Source organism: Nuphar pumila, chromosome 8, assembly GCF_984573655.1.
Source record: "Nuphar pumila chromosome 8, dmNupPumi1.hap1.1, whole genome shotgun sequence".
NCBI classification, from domain to species: domain Eukaryota; kingdom Viridiplantae; phylum Streptophyta; class Magnoliopsida; order Nymphaeales; family Nymphaeaceae; genus Nuphar; species Nuphar pumila.
The window spans coordinates 109,067,303-109,084,304 of record NC_143256.1 but is presented as its reverse complement, the minus strand read 5'-3'; the positions used below and the strand labels follow the sequence as shown (position 1 = coordinate 109,084,304).

Sequence of the window (17,002 nt, the reverse complement as noted above, 5' to 3'; positions counted from 1 at the left end):
TGGAACATTTGATCATACATCTGCCATATGAACTAAGGGTTGGTGGCCCTGTGCAATATCGATGGATGTACCCATTTAAAAGGTATATGTTTTTTTATATTTGTCTCTTTAATGACAGATATTTAAAATTTGAAATATATATTCTTGTCAGATGCATGTTCGACCTAAAAAAAAAGGTTCGTAATAAAGCAAGAGTAGAAGGCTCTATTTGTGAGGCGTACACTTTAGAAGAGATTTCAAATTTCTCATCTATGTACTTCGAACCTCATATTCCAACACGTTACACATGCCCGCCCCGTAACGATGATGGAGAACAAGTAACTGTAGCTGACAAGCTGTCGATATTTCAACCACTTGGGCATGCATTTGGTAGTTGCCGATCAAGGCTATTGACAGATCGAGAGCAAGATGCAGCACACATCTATATTCTTTTTAATTGCTCAGCGATCGACCCATACATCGAGTAAGTATATGTATATGCAACTCAATTATAAATCCTTTTATGTTCTATATGTGGATACATGACTCGGTAATATAAGTATTTGTGGTTTGCAGACGATTTGATCTAGAGTTGCGAAACGAAGTTTCACATCTCACTGATGCAGAAGTACAAAAAGAACGTGAAACTAAGTTTGTGGAGTGGTTGAAACAGTTGGTAAAGAAGCTAACATAAATTTTGTACTTATAAACAACACTAAGTTACTTAATTGATCGTGATCACAATCATTGTTTATGTTTGTGCGTAGGTTCGTAATGGTGATGTTAAAGATCAAGGAATATGTGATTTAGAAAATGGTCCGACCAAAGTTGTGCAATGCTACAACGGGTATATCATAAATGGTTATCGATTCCATACAAAAGACTACGGTATAAACAAATCAACGATAAATAGTGGCGTGTGTGTCAAGGGTAGCAGCTACGGTGAAAATGAACATGATTACTACGGTGTTATAGAGGAAATAATGGAGTTGACTTACTTAGGCATGAATAACAGGGTTACGGTATTCAAGTGTCATTGGTTTGATCCAACTGCAACAAGACTCGACAAAGCTTAAGGCATTGTGGAGGTGAATCATAAATCCAGGTTTGGAACATATAAACCATTCATATTAGCCTCGCAAGCTCAACAAGTTTATTATACTTCATATCCGAGTATAAAAAAGTCAGATAGAAATGAATGGTGGGCAGTTTGCAAGGTGAAATCCAAACTATACCCCGAGTATGATCAGTTACAGGAAGATGAGTTAGCTGAAGACAGTGATTACTATCAATCAGATGATGTCTGTGACTTTGCTTATGGTCACGATGTTGCGCATGATATGCATGTCATATCTCCATTGGCTGATGAAACATTCATAGAGGAATGTGATCCAAATGATGTACCAAGTGGATGAGCAAACAATGAAGAAGAAGAAGAAGAAGAAGAAGAAGAAGAAGAAGAAGAAGAAGAAGAAGAAAGTCAAACTAGTGACGAGGAAGAATTCTCAAGCTAGTGAGCAAAATCTTATACTACAAACCTCTATTTAAATGCATTGTAATACTTGATGTGAGTTGTATTGCAATACTTGGTGTGAATGATTAAAAATTTTATTTGAATGTATTGTAATACTTGATACGAATGATTCGAATGCATTGTAATACTTGATGTGAATGATTTCAATTATCTGAATGTATTATAATTTATGCAATTAACGAATGATTTGAATTAGTGCAATACTTGATGTCAATGATTTGAATTATTTGAATGCATTGCAATGCTTGATGTGAATGACTTGAATGCATTGTAATACTTGATGTGAATTATTTGAATGTATTGTATGACATATGTTATTTGTTAGAATATGGTTCATGTAGGTTATAGTGGTCGCTCATCCAGTAGTAGCCAGGCTCAACCTTCATCTTCACGGGCTCCTGTGATAGGTATATCATATAACTAATTAGATGCTTGATTAGTTCAAATGCACATTCTGAGAATTTCTAATGTATTTTTTTACAGATGATGTTGCGCCTATACACGACCCACCTACACCAGTTGATCGCACAAGTCAACAGCCAACACCGGAAACAGGGTCTTCTCAGGCTGGCACAAGAAGACTCATTCGAATAGTGTATATCGATAATCGACCGTAAGTATTTTGTTTTCAATTATTGCATATCTTTTAAATATTTTATATTGATATTTACTGTGTAACAATTCATGTGCAACATGAGGTTTGAGCCACAAGAAGTAGTACGGGAGATTAGGAATTCACTTCTTCAACATCTACCAGGACCAGTTGCTCAATGGAAAGAGTACCCAAAGGAGGTGTTAGACAGATTGTGGTCCTCATTCATGGTATACAGTTGTTCCTCATAGTTAATGTGTTTCATATTTAATTTATTTAAGCAATGTCTACTAACTTTCTGAAAATATTTATAGGCTTCGAATCGCTTTGCAACTACGGTGGAAGAAAATGATGCAAGGAAGGCGTGGCAGAAGGTGGCTGCCAATCGATTTGCAGACATGCTGCACACTATGAAGACTGCAGCAAAAAAAGCATCTGGCGTAGTAGATGATCCATTACTGTGGAAGGGCCATGGTCCTATTACTATCAGGAGAGATTACTGGGATGAAATGTGCGATAAGTGGGCGGGAGATGCATTTAAAAATCGCTCTGCGAAGGCTTCACAAAATCGATCGAAGATGCCCGAAGCCCATCTACACACAGGTGGATCTAAGACATTTGGGAGCCACCTAAAGAAAATGGTAACTCATCAATATATAATATTAATTTTATAAGTATTGTTGCAAACTTGTGTACTAAATCTTTTGTCATTTAACTTCGCAGGAAGCAGAAAAAGGAGGCAGTGTACCATATAAGGATGTGTTTGTAGAAACACATAAACGGAAGACCACGGGAGTCTTCGTATCAGAGAAGGCGAGAACGACAACGGTATGTATTAATTCTATTAATAATCATTGCAATATATATGCAAGTTATCATAATGTTATCATTAATTATTAATGAATACTTTAAACATTATTTTGTAGGAGGCATATGAGCAACAGATGGTAGAGCGATATGGCGAAGACGCTACTCAGCATCCATCATTTGATCCTACAGCATGGGTGACTGCAGCAGGTGAACCCAAAAAAGGTCGCGTGTTCGGGTTTGGGAGTAATATGAACACTTCACAAGTTATTGGTTCTTCCAGTTACGGCTCACCGACTTCTTGCGCCGACATAAGCTCCAAGCAGCCGACTATTCTTTCTGGTGATGATGTACGCGAGATCATTAATGAATCACTGAATAACTACTTCCAATACACCGTCGCCCCCTTTCTCCGAAATGAGATCAAGGCTGCTGTTCAGGATAGGGGATCTTCGATTCCAGGTCCCTCTCAGGTATAATCACATATATAGTTTTTTTGACTGTCTTAAAGCACATCTGAGCATGGTAGAATCACATATAGAGTTTTTCTAGATGCCTTAGAACACATATGAACATGCTATAATCACATATTCAATTTTTTTACTGCCTTAGCACACATATGAGCATGATAGAATCACATATAAAGTTGCTTTGCCTGCCTTAGAGCACATATGAGCATGCTATATTCACATATTCAATTTTTTTACTGCCTTAGCACACATACGAGCATGATCGAATCACATATATAGTTTTTTGCCTGCCTTAAAGCACATCTGAGCATGGTAGAATCACATATAGAGTTTTTTTATATGCCTTAGAACACATATGAACATGCTATAATCACATATTCAATTTTTTGACTACCTTAGCACACATATGAGCATGATAGAATCACATATATATATATATATATATTTAACTTTTTGTCTGTCTTAGAGCACATATGAGCATGATAGAATCACATATAAAGTTTTTTTGATTGCATTAGAACACATATGAGCATGCTATAATCACATATTCAGTTTTTTGACTGCCTAAGAACACATATGAGCATATTATAATCACATATTCTGTTTTTTGACTGCCTTAGCATACATATGCGCATGCTATAATAATATATAGAGTTTTTTAACTGCCTTAGAACACATATGAACATGTTATATATCATTTATGATAGAATCACATATAAAAATTTTGGCTTTGCCTGCCTTAGAGCACATATGAGCATGCTATATTCACATATTCAATTTTTTTACTGCCTTAGCACACATACGAGCATGATCGAATCACATATATAGTTTTTTGCCTGCCTTAAATCACATTTGAGCATGGTAGAATCACATATAGAGTTTTTTTATATGCCTTAGAACACATATGAACATGCTATAATCACATATTCAATTTTTTGACTGCCTTAGCACACATATGAGCATGATAGAATCATATATAGAGTTTTTTTATTGCCTTAGATCACACATGAGCACATGATAGAATCACATATAGTGTGTAATTTATTTCATTATATTTTGTTTATCAATACTGACTGTTCTTTTCTTGTGTAGGCTGCTAGCGATAATCAGGGTAGTGGAGCTGAAGGGACAGATAAAGACAATGAACAAGAAGACACACAAAATCTTGGCGATGATTAGAGGACTGTGTTGAAGAAGTTCTATTTTTTTTATTTTTCCTAATTGTAATTGTTGAATTGTAAATAATTAAACTTCTTAATTTTAAGGTGGAACGATTAATTATTATAGATACTTGTTATATGAATTTTTTTGTGTGGTTTGTTTTTTATTTACAGGAAATATAAATTGTACAGGAAATAGAAATTGTACAGTTCTCGGTAATTAATTTTTAAATATTTTTTTTTTGATTTTTTTTCGTTTTTGTGACGGATGATTTCGTCGCTATTCATATTAATCTAGCGACGGCTTAGCGACGAAACCATCCGTCGCTATTCATATTAATCTAGCGACGAAATTAAATCCGTCGCCAAGCCGTGGTCGCCGTTTAGTACCAGCGGATTGGCGACGGAATATAGCGCTTGTTATTCCGTCGCAATTAGCGACGGACCTGGCGACGAAATTATTCCGTCGCCAGTTAGCGTCAAAATATTCACGACGTAAGCATACTGTCGCCGCGTTGTCGCTAATCCGTCGCTAACATGGTTAGCGACGGATTAGCGACGGAATGTGGTCGTCGCTAATCTACTGCTTTGTTGTAGTGAAATGTGTAAGTCGTTATACAAGGTGCAGACCAGCTGGAGTCTGTAGACCACAAGCCGACTGCCTCTCTTGCAGTGCAGTAGGTCCAACACCCTGCTGAGCTTAATAGTGATGACTGACTATGCCGAGCAGAGTGGGCAGCTATAGATATTGCTCAGTTAAATCAAAATAGCTAGCATATAAAATAAGAAAAAAATATATATACAAGTATAGGTAAGTCTGGACATTCATTTGCTCTATATATACAAAAGCACAGTTGAATACGTGTGTTGTGCATATGTATAGACATAACTGGTGTACTTATAGTCATGACTGGAAAGAAAAAAAATATTATGGTGCACATACATATGTTGAATGAAAAATTTATCATGGTGCACTAGTTCAAAGAAATGTTTGAAATTCACTAAGGCATACACACATATTATGGTAGGGCTCACTGCAATGCACATGTCTATTGCATATCATGAAAAAATTGGTTATTTGCTTATGAAAAGGAATATTATGTGATAATGAATGTGGCAAGTGAGTGAAATATCATTAACATATTTGGTTTCATAGGTGATTGGTATGTGGTTGACATGTGAATGTCGTGACCATTGTTTAATGCATGACCCTGTATTATTAATTGCATATGTTTGATGTTTGCACTGTTAAGAAAAAAAATTGCAGGGGCATGATTTATGCAAAAGGCTCAAAACTAAGCTTGCAGTTTCGCAAAACCCTTGTGGTGCCATATGGGCCCTTATGAAATTTGTATATGATTTGTATGTGAATGTTACGACCATGTCCAATGTATGGATCATCTGATAGAAATTGCATATTCTTATAAACTTTTGCACAATAATAGAAATTACAGGGCTATGAATATGCAAAAAATAATTCTAAACTGAACATGCAGTTTCATAGAACCATTGTAATGCCATATGAGCACTTACAAAATGATGTACATGAGACATGCCATGTGGTGGCATGATCAGTGGGGTACGATACGTACACCCTAATTTAGAAATAAAATTTAAAATAATGTAAGTATAAGTACTTAGCTCGGATTTGAGCCATAATTCTGAGAAATATTGTTGGTGCCTATTATGCACTAGGTTGGTAATGTGCATACACTGAGATTACCTCGAGTGTGGGTTTGAGATTTTGAAAATCCCTTGTAGTGCAATGACTCGCATGAAGAAATAAATAAAAATTAATATATGCACATATAACCTAACTGTGGAATTTTGGGTATACCTAAAAGATGGTATATGTTACCATTTTTTTGAGATTCTGGGTATACCTGAAAGACAATATATGTTATCGGGTTCCTAGGGTGCGTACACCTGAAAGACAGTGTATATTACTAGACCCATGTTCTACCTTGAAGAGGGTAGATGAGACAAGCTCTGTGGGACAATTATATTTTTGTGAGAGCGAGGCATCTCACCCGGTCCTCAGTGCTCGAAGTTAGGGGGTAGGACAAACAATGCATCCTAGGTGGTAAATCTACGTCTTCTGTAGAAGTTTTCAGGGTATATCCTATTTCTAGCTCTTTCCATTAGGGAGTACTCTCTCGACCGTGAACCATCCCCTTTGGGTATCCATACGGCTAGTCACATGCAGTACTAATTGGAAAAGCATAACAGACTCCCGTGTAGTCTTGTTCTGGTACAATGTCGAATGCCTGTGTATACTCACAGGGTAATTAACACGAGAAACTTAAATTCAATTCACCTTTAAATGCTTTTAAGTACATACACGACTTGATATTACATTTGTTATAATATAGTAGTGGTTCATTTATGCGATGCATACTTAAGTAATGTTTTTCTTTATGTACCAAACCATGCGTTGTTTATATTAGGTAAATCTCATAGAACTTATATGAATTTTATCATTTCATTGTCATTATTCGAATGTGTTGCATATATACTTGTACATATGACACTAAGCACATTCATATTGATATTATGCTTCTTACTTAGATGGGGAGTAGTCTGATCCCATCTAAATTATTATTTTTCAGGTAGCAAATAAATATATCAGAGTGATTGTGGGTATCGATGTGGGTAACGCCATAATACCATATCTTCTGTTGATGTCTTGAGAAAATTTGACTATTTTCATTAATTGTATTAATTATAAATTTATATGACTTATAATATTTCAAGGCAAGGTTTTACCTTGCCTAATGATATGAAAGTTGTGTTATCCCTTGAAACCCGCCTAATTATTTTACTGAGGTATTTATCGAATATTTTGATGTAATTTAAAAAAAAATTATTTCAAATTTTTTGAGTTAAATATTTAGGGCGTTACAACTCAAACTTGACTTCTTTCTCCAAAAGCTTTGTTAGAGGCAAAGTAATACAAGAGAAGTCCTGGATAAATCATCGATAATACCCGGCCAAACTGAGAAAGCTCATAATCTCACAAATATTCTGTGGTTGTTCCAATTTCAAAACTGCCTCAATGTTGGAGGGGTCCATAGTCATGTCATCCGTTGATATAACATGGCTGAGAAAAGAGACATCCTTAAGCCAAAACTTGCATTTGGAGAACTTGGCATAGAGTTGCTGATCTCTATAAATCCCCAAAACAATGCGCAAATGCTTTTGGTGCTAACTCTCGTTCTCTGAATAGATCAATATATCTTCAATAAAGACGTTCACAAACAAATTCAAGAACGACTAGAAAATATGATTTATCATATTTATAAATGCAGTTGGGGCATTTGTGAGTATGAATGGCATTACCATGAACTCATAGTGCTCATAATGTGTCAAAAAACTAGTCTTGGATATATGCCCTGCTTTAATCCGCAACTGATGGTACCCGAATCTTAGATCAATCTTTGAAAAGACCTTAAAAAATCATCAATAAAATAGGTATCACAACAAAAGTAACAAAAAAATCCATATCTTGTAAAAGATATATGCACGAAGGTCTAAAATGAACTTTTACCATAGCATTCTGCAACTGATTGTATGTCTTTGATATGAGGTAATGGGTACTTATTCTTAATAGTGACTTGGTTAAGAATACAATAATTGATGCATAACCTCATCGATCTATCTTTCTTTTTTATGAAGAGAATAGGCAATTCCCATAGTGATATACTTGGTCAAATAAATACGCGTTGCATAAGCTCTTATAGTTATTTTTTCAGCTCCTCCAACTCAGTTGGCACAATGCGGTACAGAGCCTTGGGGACTGAAGCAGTCCCCGACAAAAGCTCAATGCTAAACTCCACTGCTCAGTATGGAGGAAGTCTCGATAAATCGTCCGAAAACATATCTTGGAAGTCTTGCACAACCACAAACTCTTCTAAAGATGAGCCTTAGGCTCCTCTGAAGTCAAATTCATCAAAAATGCAATATTTTCTCTGCTCACATATTTCTAAGCCTTAAGAAATGAAATAACACGATATTCTAGGAAAGGTCTAGACACACGATAAAAAAATTTGGGACAATCAAGTCATGATAAACCTACCTTTCCCTCTTGACATTAGATAATAGTGTATTGCTCAAATAGCCAATCCATGCCGAGGATGGCATCGAACTCAGTAATCTCAAGCAATATAAGACTTGAAGGCAAACTTTGCCCATCTAACTCAATAGATATATTAGGCAAGTAGGAATCATAAATACAACTATCGCCTACATGATTGCTAACATCTAGCACATACTTTAAAGATTCAATAGGCACCTGTTACTGATAAGCAATTTTGTGGAGATAAAGGGTAGCACCACTATCAAGCAATACTAAAGCGACTTGACCCACAACCACAATAGTACCTTGAACCGTGTCATTATCCTGATGATCACTCTCAAAAGCTGCATAACCACAACCATGTGCCTTGTTCTACCCGCTTTGCTGCTGAGGCTACTTACCCTTCACTTTCTTCTCAGTTACTCTCTTCATGTCATTATGCTTCTTAAAGCATGCTTGAACAAAGTGTTCACCTTTGTCACAATAATGGCAGGTGGCTGACATGGCAGGGCAAAACTTGCCACTATGGACACAAGCACACTTAGTGTATCGCTTCTCCTCAAATGTCTGAAGCTTGGCCTGATGCTTAGGCTGCTGCTTGCCTTCTGCACACACAAATGACTTCTTGGCAGGTGGGGTAAATTTTTGTTACTTATGAAATTTCCTTTTCTGTTGTCTCCCTCCAAAATATTATTCAAAAGACTTTTCTTGAGCCTTTATGTTAGAGATCCAATCCTCTTCCAAAAATGTAGCCACCTCTATGGCCTTTGTGAGGGTCTCAGGACCTCAGATCTGAACTTTGGTTTGAAGTACGGGCTTCAAACCCTAGGTGAATTTCATTGCCCACTCTTCATCAGTGACATAAACATTTGGGCGGAAGCATTTTAGCCCTTTGAACTTAGCGATATAGTGAAACAATGACAATCCTCTATTGGAGCTCAAAAGACTTTTGCATCTTATCCTTCTCATGCTTTGAGAAATAGGCTTCAAATAAGACCTCAATGAACTGAGACTATGTGACTGCTCGACTCTCTAATTTTACCTGGTGGACTGTCTCCCACAATTTCAAAGCCTGATCCTTCAATCGATAGGTGGCAAAGTCTACCTTATGATCATCAGGTACTTGGAGCACCCTGAAGATGCGCTCCATCACCTTAACCCAATTCTTGGCTTCGATTGGGTCAACCTTCCCTTTGAATGTGGGAGGGTCTATATCCATGAACTTCTTATATCCTATGTTGTCCTCTACAATCTGTCGTCGATCAACTATGTTCTGCAGATTTTCCCCCATGGATTTCATCACAGTCAACAAAAGTTGAACTACAATGGCCAAGGTGTCCAACAGATCATTCACTCTCCCTACCCATGCCATCTGGCAGGAAAATCTACAACACAAACAATTGATGAGTAGCATATTTCTAGGTTCATAACAAATATCACACATCACACATGTTTTTCATATTTAGCATCAAAACATTACATGTGGGTAATCACAACATTATATAACATATATCTTACCAGCAAAGGCAATCTTTCTCACATCTCGAGGTCATTGTTACCCTTGTTCCGATACCAATTGTAAGTCCTATAAAAATCCAACATTTTTAAAAACTTTTTCCAACATCCAAAATTTGAGAAAATTTGAAAATTTTCATTTGTGTAGAACTTAACATGACTTCTAAAGGGTAATATAGTAACAAGCACATTCTAGGGCCTAACCATTCCAAATACTGGACGGCCTGCCTGAGCGCAAGCCTATATTAGCCTCTTAGTACCAGGTACAATACAAAACCATCTGTAGACACAACTTGATTGGGTTTACTACACTATAAGAAATCATATAGTAAATGAGAAAGACAAAATATATTTAGAGGTTAAGATACTTGAGAAGTTATGTAATAAGATTGAGATTTGAAACATTCAAAAGAGTAAGCTTAATAGCTTCACCTATGGAATTAAAAGTAAACTATGACATAAGCAAAATGTTTTATTCCAATCTAAATATAAAAAATGTTTAATGTCTTTACAAGTCTTTAAAACAAATCAAAGTCTAGATCTCCAATAGATCATAATAGGTAAGAGTGTCTCTCAAGAGCATAGTGTCTCGTCCTTCCCTTCAGTCTTTTAAGATGATATTTGTAATATTACAGCCCATTAACATGTGCTTGTAGGAAATCCAAAACCAAACTTAAAGAATACAAATCAAGTTTGTAATGATACAACCATAGTGTAATTTCCATCATTTAAAAATGTGGGTCAAGGGAATCCACAATCAAAACATTCATTCACCTTGCATTCATTCATTCATTAATTCTCATTGCAATCATTCATATAAATGAATAAACAGTCAAATAAATCTCATATAATTTCATAAACCAATAGGTCGAGTCCCATTGACTGTTTTCAGCATGAAACACACACACATGCTTTTCAAACAAGTCAAGACATATGAGTTCCTCACAATCATCATTTGCATTTCCAAAATGCATATAACAAACATGTCAAAATCACATTTGACCATTCCAGCATATAATATATGCTCATTCTTTTCAAGTAAATAAGACATACAAGTTTATGGAAATTTAAAACATTCACATTCATTCTTTCAAAAAAAAATATAACCAACTCAATCTCATGACCATGATATGCATTTAGATAATCAAAAAGTTAATTCCTATGACCATATTATACACTCTTGCATTTTTATAAAATAAGAATAGGTCTATTTTCATGGCCTTTTTCAATGTGTATCACAGACACATGCATCTCATATGTACTTTAGTTAACTAATTTGACATTCATCATTTGACCCATCTTATAACCATTTATGCATGTCTTTTTTATTCACATGCAGACTTATATGTAATGACATTTGTAAACATTAGCAATCTATATATCTACCTCATGATGTTTATGTATATGATAGAAATGATTGTAAAATTTGAATAAATTATTTTTCTTTATTTACTTAAATTCATTTGTTACAAAAGAGGGTATAGCCTCCCAGAAACAACCATAGAAGTAACTACATGTGCCTCATCTCTGCCCCCATGGACGTTATGAGGATAAGCCTACCTAGGGATTCAGAAAGTAGGGTCAGAAACTCTGCAGAGTTAGGGAAGACGTTCTCTATATATTTAGCTCAGGTGACATTCACGGGCATAGGCTGATACAAGGACTCTATATCCATCTCTCAATTACTATATTTCAGGATTGACCACCTGTGATAGGCCCAGTTACTTCTATGGTTGTTTTTGGGAGGCTATACCCTCTTTTGTAACAAATGAATTTAAGTAAATTAAGAAAAATAATTTATTCGAATTTTACAATCATTTCTATCATATACATAAACATCTGCGAAGGCTGCACAAAATCGAGCAAAAATGTCCGAAGCTCATCTACACACAGGTGGATCTAAGACATTTGAGAGCCACCTGAAGAAAATGGTAACTCATCAATATATACTATTAATTTTATAAGTATTGTTGCAAACTTGTTAACTAAATCTTTTATTATTTAACTTCACAGGAAGCAGAAAAAGGAGGCATTGTACCATATAAGGATGTGTTTGTGGAAACAAATAAACGGAAGACCACAGGAGACTTTGTATCAAAGAAGGCGAGAATGACAATGATATGTATTTATTCTATTAATAATCATTGCAATATGCAAGTTATCATAATGTTATCATTAATTATTAATGCATACTGTGATCATCGCAAAAAATTTTTGTCTCGTAATATTCTCTCTCTTCCTTCTCTTTTTCCTTTCCTACCTCTATGTCCTCCTTTTTTAAGGGAGAAAATAGAAGACGGAAAGAGAAAAGAGAAAAGAGAAGAGAAAAGAAAAAGAAGAGAGAAGAGGAATTATTTTGCGGGTCCCACTTGACCTTAATTTTGAAAAATTTTGGAAATAAGTCGCCTCCGTTTTTGAAATATTTGCGGGAAAACTGGGAGTCGGGATCCGCTCGTCGGTACGAGGTTCGACCGTTCTTGGCGCCTTTACCAGGGGTAATCAAACCAAGGGTCGAATTTAAGCCTTTTGTTTTGCTAAGAAATTGTCTAAGAATTTATCCTAAGTCTAAATGCACAAAGAATCATGCTTGTGCAAATGCAAAGATGTATGCTCTTTTTGAAAATGTTTTAAAGAATTTCCAATTGTTCCTGAGATGAATCTGATGATAGTAGTGAAGAAATGGTTTCTATCTTGGAACTTAAGATTTTAAAGTTCTAAGTTTTTGGAAATAATCAAGAGCTTGGGAAAATAAATTTGGTTTTTGAGAGAATGATCTTGAAGCTGAGAAAAAAAGAAGAAAGGAAATTTCAAAGTCATAAATGGACTTTAAATTTAGAAGTTTGAACTTGGATGAATTTGGAATGGAATTGACTTCTGATTTTGAAGCTTTGACAAAAATTGTGGAAAATTTAAAACAGGATTTGAGAAATAGAATTTGATTTGAAAGTTGGAATTTCAAGATGAAATCCGAATCCAAGATCTGGATTCTGAATAGGATTCAAAGTTGAATTTTGGATTTAGGATCCGAAATGGGAACTTGATTTGAAATCTGGAATGAAGTGGAATTGGTTTTAAGAATTGGAATTAAAGTGGAATTTGGATCTGGAATTTTGAATGGAATTGGATTTGAGATTTGGAATCAAGATGGATTTTGGATTGGAAATCTGAGATCCGAGATAGGGTTGGACTCTGGATCCTAAGATGTAATTGGATCTGAAGTCTGAGATCCAAAGTAGAATTTGATTCTGGATCCTATAATGGATTTGGATCTGAAGTCTGAGATCCAATGTAGGATTGGGTTCTGAATCCTAGAATGGAATTTGGATCTGTAATCTGAGATCCAAGGTGAATTGGGTTCTGGATCCTAGAATGGATTTGGATCTGAAGTCTAAGATCCAATGTAGAATGGGGATCTAGATCGTAAGTGGAATTTGGATCTGTAATCTGAGATTCAAAGTAGAGTTGGTTCTGGATCCTAGAATGAACTTGGATCTGAAGTCTGAGACCCAAAGTAGAGTTGGGTTCTGGATCCTAAATGGAATTTGAATCTGTAATCTGAGATCCAAAGTAGAAGTGGAATTTTGAATCCTAGAATGGATTTTGGATCTGAAATCTAGGATCCAAAGCATAAGTAGAATTTTGGATCCTAAAGGGGAATTGGATCTGAAATCTGATTTCCAATATGAATGCTGAATCCTGGATCCTAAAATGGATTTGGACTTGTTAAATTCAGAAGATGAATTAAGAACTTCCAAGTTTAAATTGAACTTGGAAAATGAAATTTAGAATTTTGAATATACAAATGAATTTCAAAGTCAAATTGGACTTTGAATTTCGGGGCTTGAATTTGGAATTCAGAAGAGGAATCAAGAATTTCAAAGTTAAATTGAACTTTGAGTTTGATTGGAGTTTTGAATATAAAATGAATTTGAATTTTTCAAAGTCAAATTGGATTCTGAAAATGAGATACAATTGATGAAATAGAAATTGAAGAGAGATATTCAAGATCACTTGGATTTTTGGAAAAAAGAATTTTGAAAATATGATGCAATTCTATCCTATATGATGAAATGAATTTAGAGATTTTGAATTTTGGAATTTTGAAAAGCTATCCCATTCTTTAAATGAATTAAAATGAGGTTGAAGACATAATACACCCCTGACTATGGTCATTGAATATATTATGTAATGACTACACTTAAATTCAAGTGAAGAATAAAATACATTTTTTTTGTGCTTTTATAGAATTTAAAATGAAATTAACTCTCAATATACCCTGACTATGGCCATTGGTATATATTTTGAGTTAATTTTAAGTTAAATTCTGATAAAAGAAGAAAAATATTTAAGGAAAATATGATGAACTTTGAAAATGGATCCAGTGTGGATCCAGTGTTATTTTATAAAAGATAAAAACACTAAGTCTTGTTTACACCCCGACTATGGCCGTTGATGTAAATCATCAACTTAGGATTAATTTACCTCTTACAAAATGGTGCATGTGCCATTCGTGTTCCACCATTGTGAGAATTTGAGGAATGAAGGAAAAAATGCATGAAAAACAAGTAATTTTACTATGCTCATTCATTCTATCTAAACTGGAAATGTAAAGGATTCTCATTAATAGCTAGCTTTATTACAATTTGAATTGAATTTGAGATCCTAAAAAAATGACATCAACATTTCTAGAGATTCCTGCAAGAAAGAAGATTTAGCACCAAACCAAGATAAGAGGAAATGGAAGAAATTAATTCTAACTTAAGATGCTATATCATGCTAAAAGAGGCACATGGCATTTTCTATATTCATGAAAGAAATGTGCACATATATACTTATACGTATTCGTATGTATATAGATATATACGTATAGCAGTGTATGTAAGCAATACTATAGGCAAACGAAAGTCCGCATATGAGAGGGCATATACAAGGTTTTTGGATTGATAAAATAAATATACGATGGATGGTAGACTATGCACTTTGTACAGGAATTTACTGAAAAGGTGATTATTAGTCACCACTATAATTCAGAGTACTACTTGAGATGGGCAAAATGGAGATGCAAATAACCTAACCAGTGCAGGTGGAGTGCTACAGTAAAATGGTGCTGAAAGTATGGCCACTAGGGACAATATTAAATGATGGAGGTGGTTATGTACAAGTATCACATTGATAAATGAAGAAATGCCTTGGTATGGTTCCATGACTAACAGATGGTTATGCTGCGTAAGTGAGGCTGAAGTAATGGGGATAGGACAGCATAAGATGTTGTGGCAAAGTGGATGCTGGAAGGTGAAGTTGCAGCAAGGTGCCGCTTAGGCGATAAAAAAAAGGTGTGTACTTACAGCAATATAAAATATTTGTTGTAAATGTTTATAGCAACATAATGTATTTGTTGTGAATATTTACAGCAACACAATGTGTTTGTTGTAAATATTTACATCAACACAGACCCTTAGGTGAGCACTTAGGTGACTGAAAGGTGGGTATAACCACAGGTGGTGATGGGGTAGTGAGCACGATGGTTGTGCTTGAGGTGTGGAAAATGGAGGTAAGTACAGGAACGATGCGTAGTGAGCTTTGGAGATGGGAAGTGTTGTGGGGGATCTGATGGGAAAGTTGGGCTGTGAATGGAACACAGTGAAATAAATGGTGCAGTGAGCGAGTGTACATATTTGTCATAAGATAATGACAGTGCAGATTCTGAAACATGGAACCAACTTTAATGGGATAAAAGTTGCCATGATTAACAATGGTATAAAAAATAAAGTAAATCAAGCATTATCCCGAGTGTAGATAATCTTAACAAATTCAGACTATTTACTTTATTTTTCTATCTTTATTTTCCTGAATGAAAGCTTCCTTTCCACTTTGACTTTGATATAATATGCTACATAGACCAACAAAAATTAGTACTCTGCTCTCTGCGATCAGTAATAAGGCAGACACCCAATCCATAAGACAAGAAGGAAAACATAACGGTAAAGCCAACTATAACCCACAGTAAAAAGAAGACCCCACATTGTAACCTTTTTCTTTCTCCAAGACCTGTTATTAGTGATCAGTCTGACAGAAATGGGCCTAACCTGGTGGGAAGTAGTGGTTGCTGTAGGTGAACTGCATCGGTGAAGGTGACGGCAACGAAGGTGTGTAGGCGTTGATCACCACAACCTGTATTGCAATTTGACCCCTCAATCAGGGGCCTCAAAATTAACTTGTCTGATCCATCAATTGGTTGGGATCCGCAATAATGTTTGAAGAAAGATGGCGACGGCGAGGGAATGGAGATGCTGATAACGAAATTTATCCTTGCACTGTAAGGAGTACCATCTTCAACAACCACCTTGACAGTCTTTTCTCCATATTGAATTTCTCTAATAATCTGCAAACATACACGAAATTCTATGATAAGAACAGATGCACCCTAAGACGACACTACATCTATGCTTTATTTAAAAAGAAGTCAAACGTATCCCCTTTTAACCAGGACAACTTGCTTGAATGAACCATAGTCTTCCTTAGCTGGAGGATGCACTACGCTCTTCAAGCTTGTGATCCAAGATGACTCTGCCATTAAAAATTGATGCAGACTATTGTCGTTTTCAAAGGCATTTCTGGAATGCTATCAGTATGTACATGTCAAAACAGAACGGATTTCATAGTATCCATCATACACGGATTATCCAACTAGAATAACCATCGCAGAAACTTAAGATCAAGCTTGATCTTTGCACTCTAAAGGCGATTTTATCATATTATCATTATGGACATATCAAATACAATGCTTCTCAGCAAGAATGATTACCACAGAAACTAAAAAAAAAAAGAATCTAGCTTAAACTATACAGTCCAACATTATCATTAAGAACA

General features: G+C 35.4%; 1 protein-coding gene across 1 annotated transcript; it reads left to right on the top strand.

The window, feature by feature from the left end:
- Positions 1 to 2,646: 2,646 nt before the first annotated feature.
- On the top strand, positions 2,647 to 8,469 carry LOC149830176 (uncharacterized). The gene is made up of 4 exons (XM_090015399.1): positions 2,647 to 2,746; positions 2,829 to 2,933; positions 3,032 to 3,150; positions 8,295 to 8,469. Exons 1-4 carry the CDS (start codon positions 2,684 to 2,686, stop codon positions 8,467 to 8,469), a joined length of 462 nt encoding a protein of 153 aa, XP_089871525.1. The 5' UTR covers positions 2,647 to 2,683.
- The last annotated feature ends 8,533 nt before the right edge of the window (positions 8,470 to 17,002 follow it).

Excerpts from the sequence above, each read along its gene's own strand:
- LOC149830176 (XM_090015399.1), top strand. The coding sequence starts at position 2,684 with ATGCCCGAAGCCCATCTACACACAGGTGGATCTAAGACATTTGGGAGC. Across the intron at positions 2,747-2,828 it reads GGAGCCACCTAAAGAAAATG|GAAGCAGAAAAAGGAGGCAG; the intron begins GTAACTCATCAA and ends TTAACTTCGCAG. Across the intron at positions 2,934-3,031 it reads AGAAGGCGAGAACGACAACG|GAGGCATATGAGCAACAGAT; the intron begins GTATGTATTAAT and ends ATTATTTTGTAG.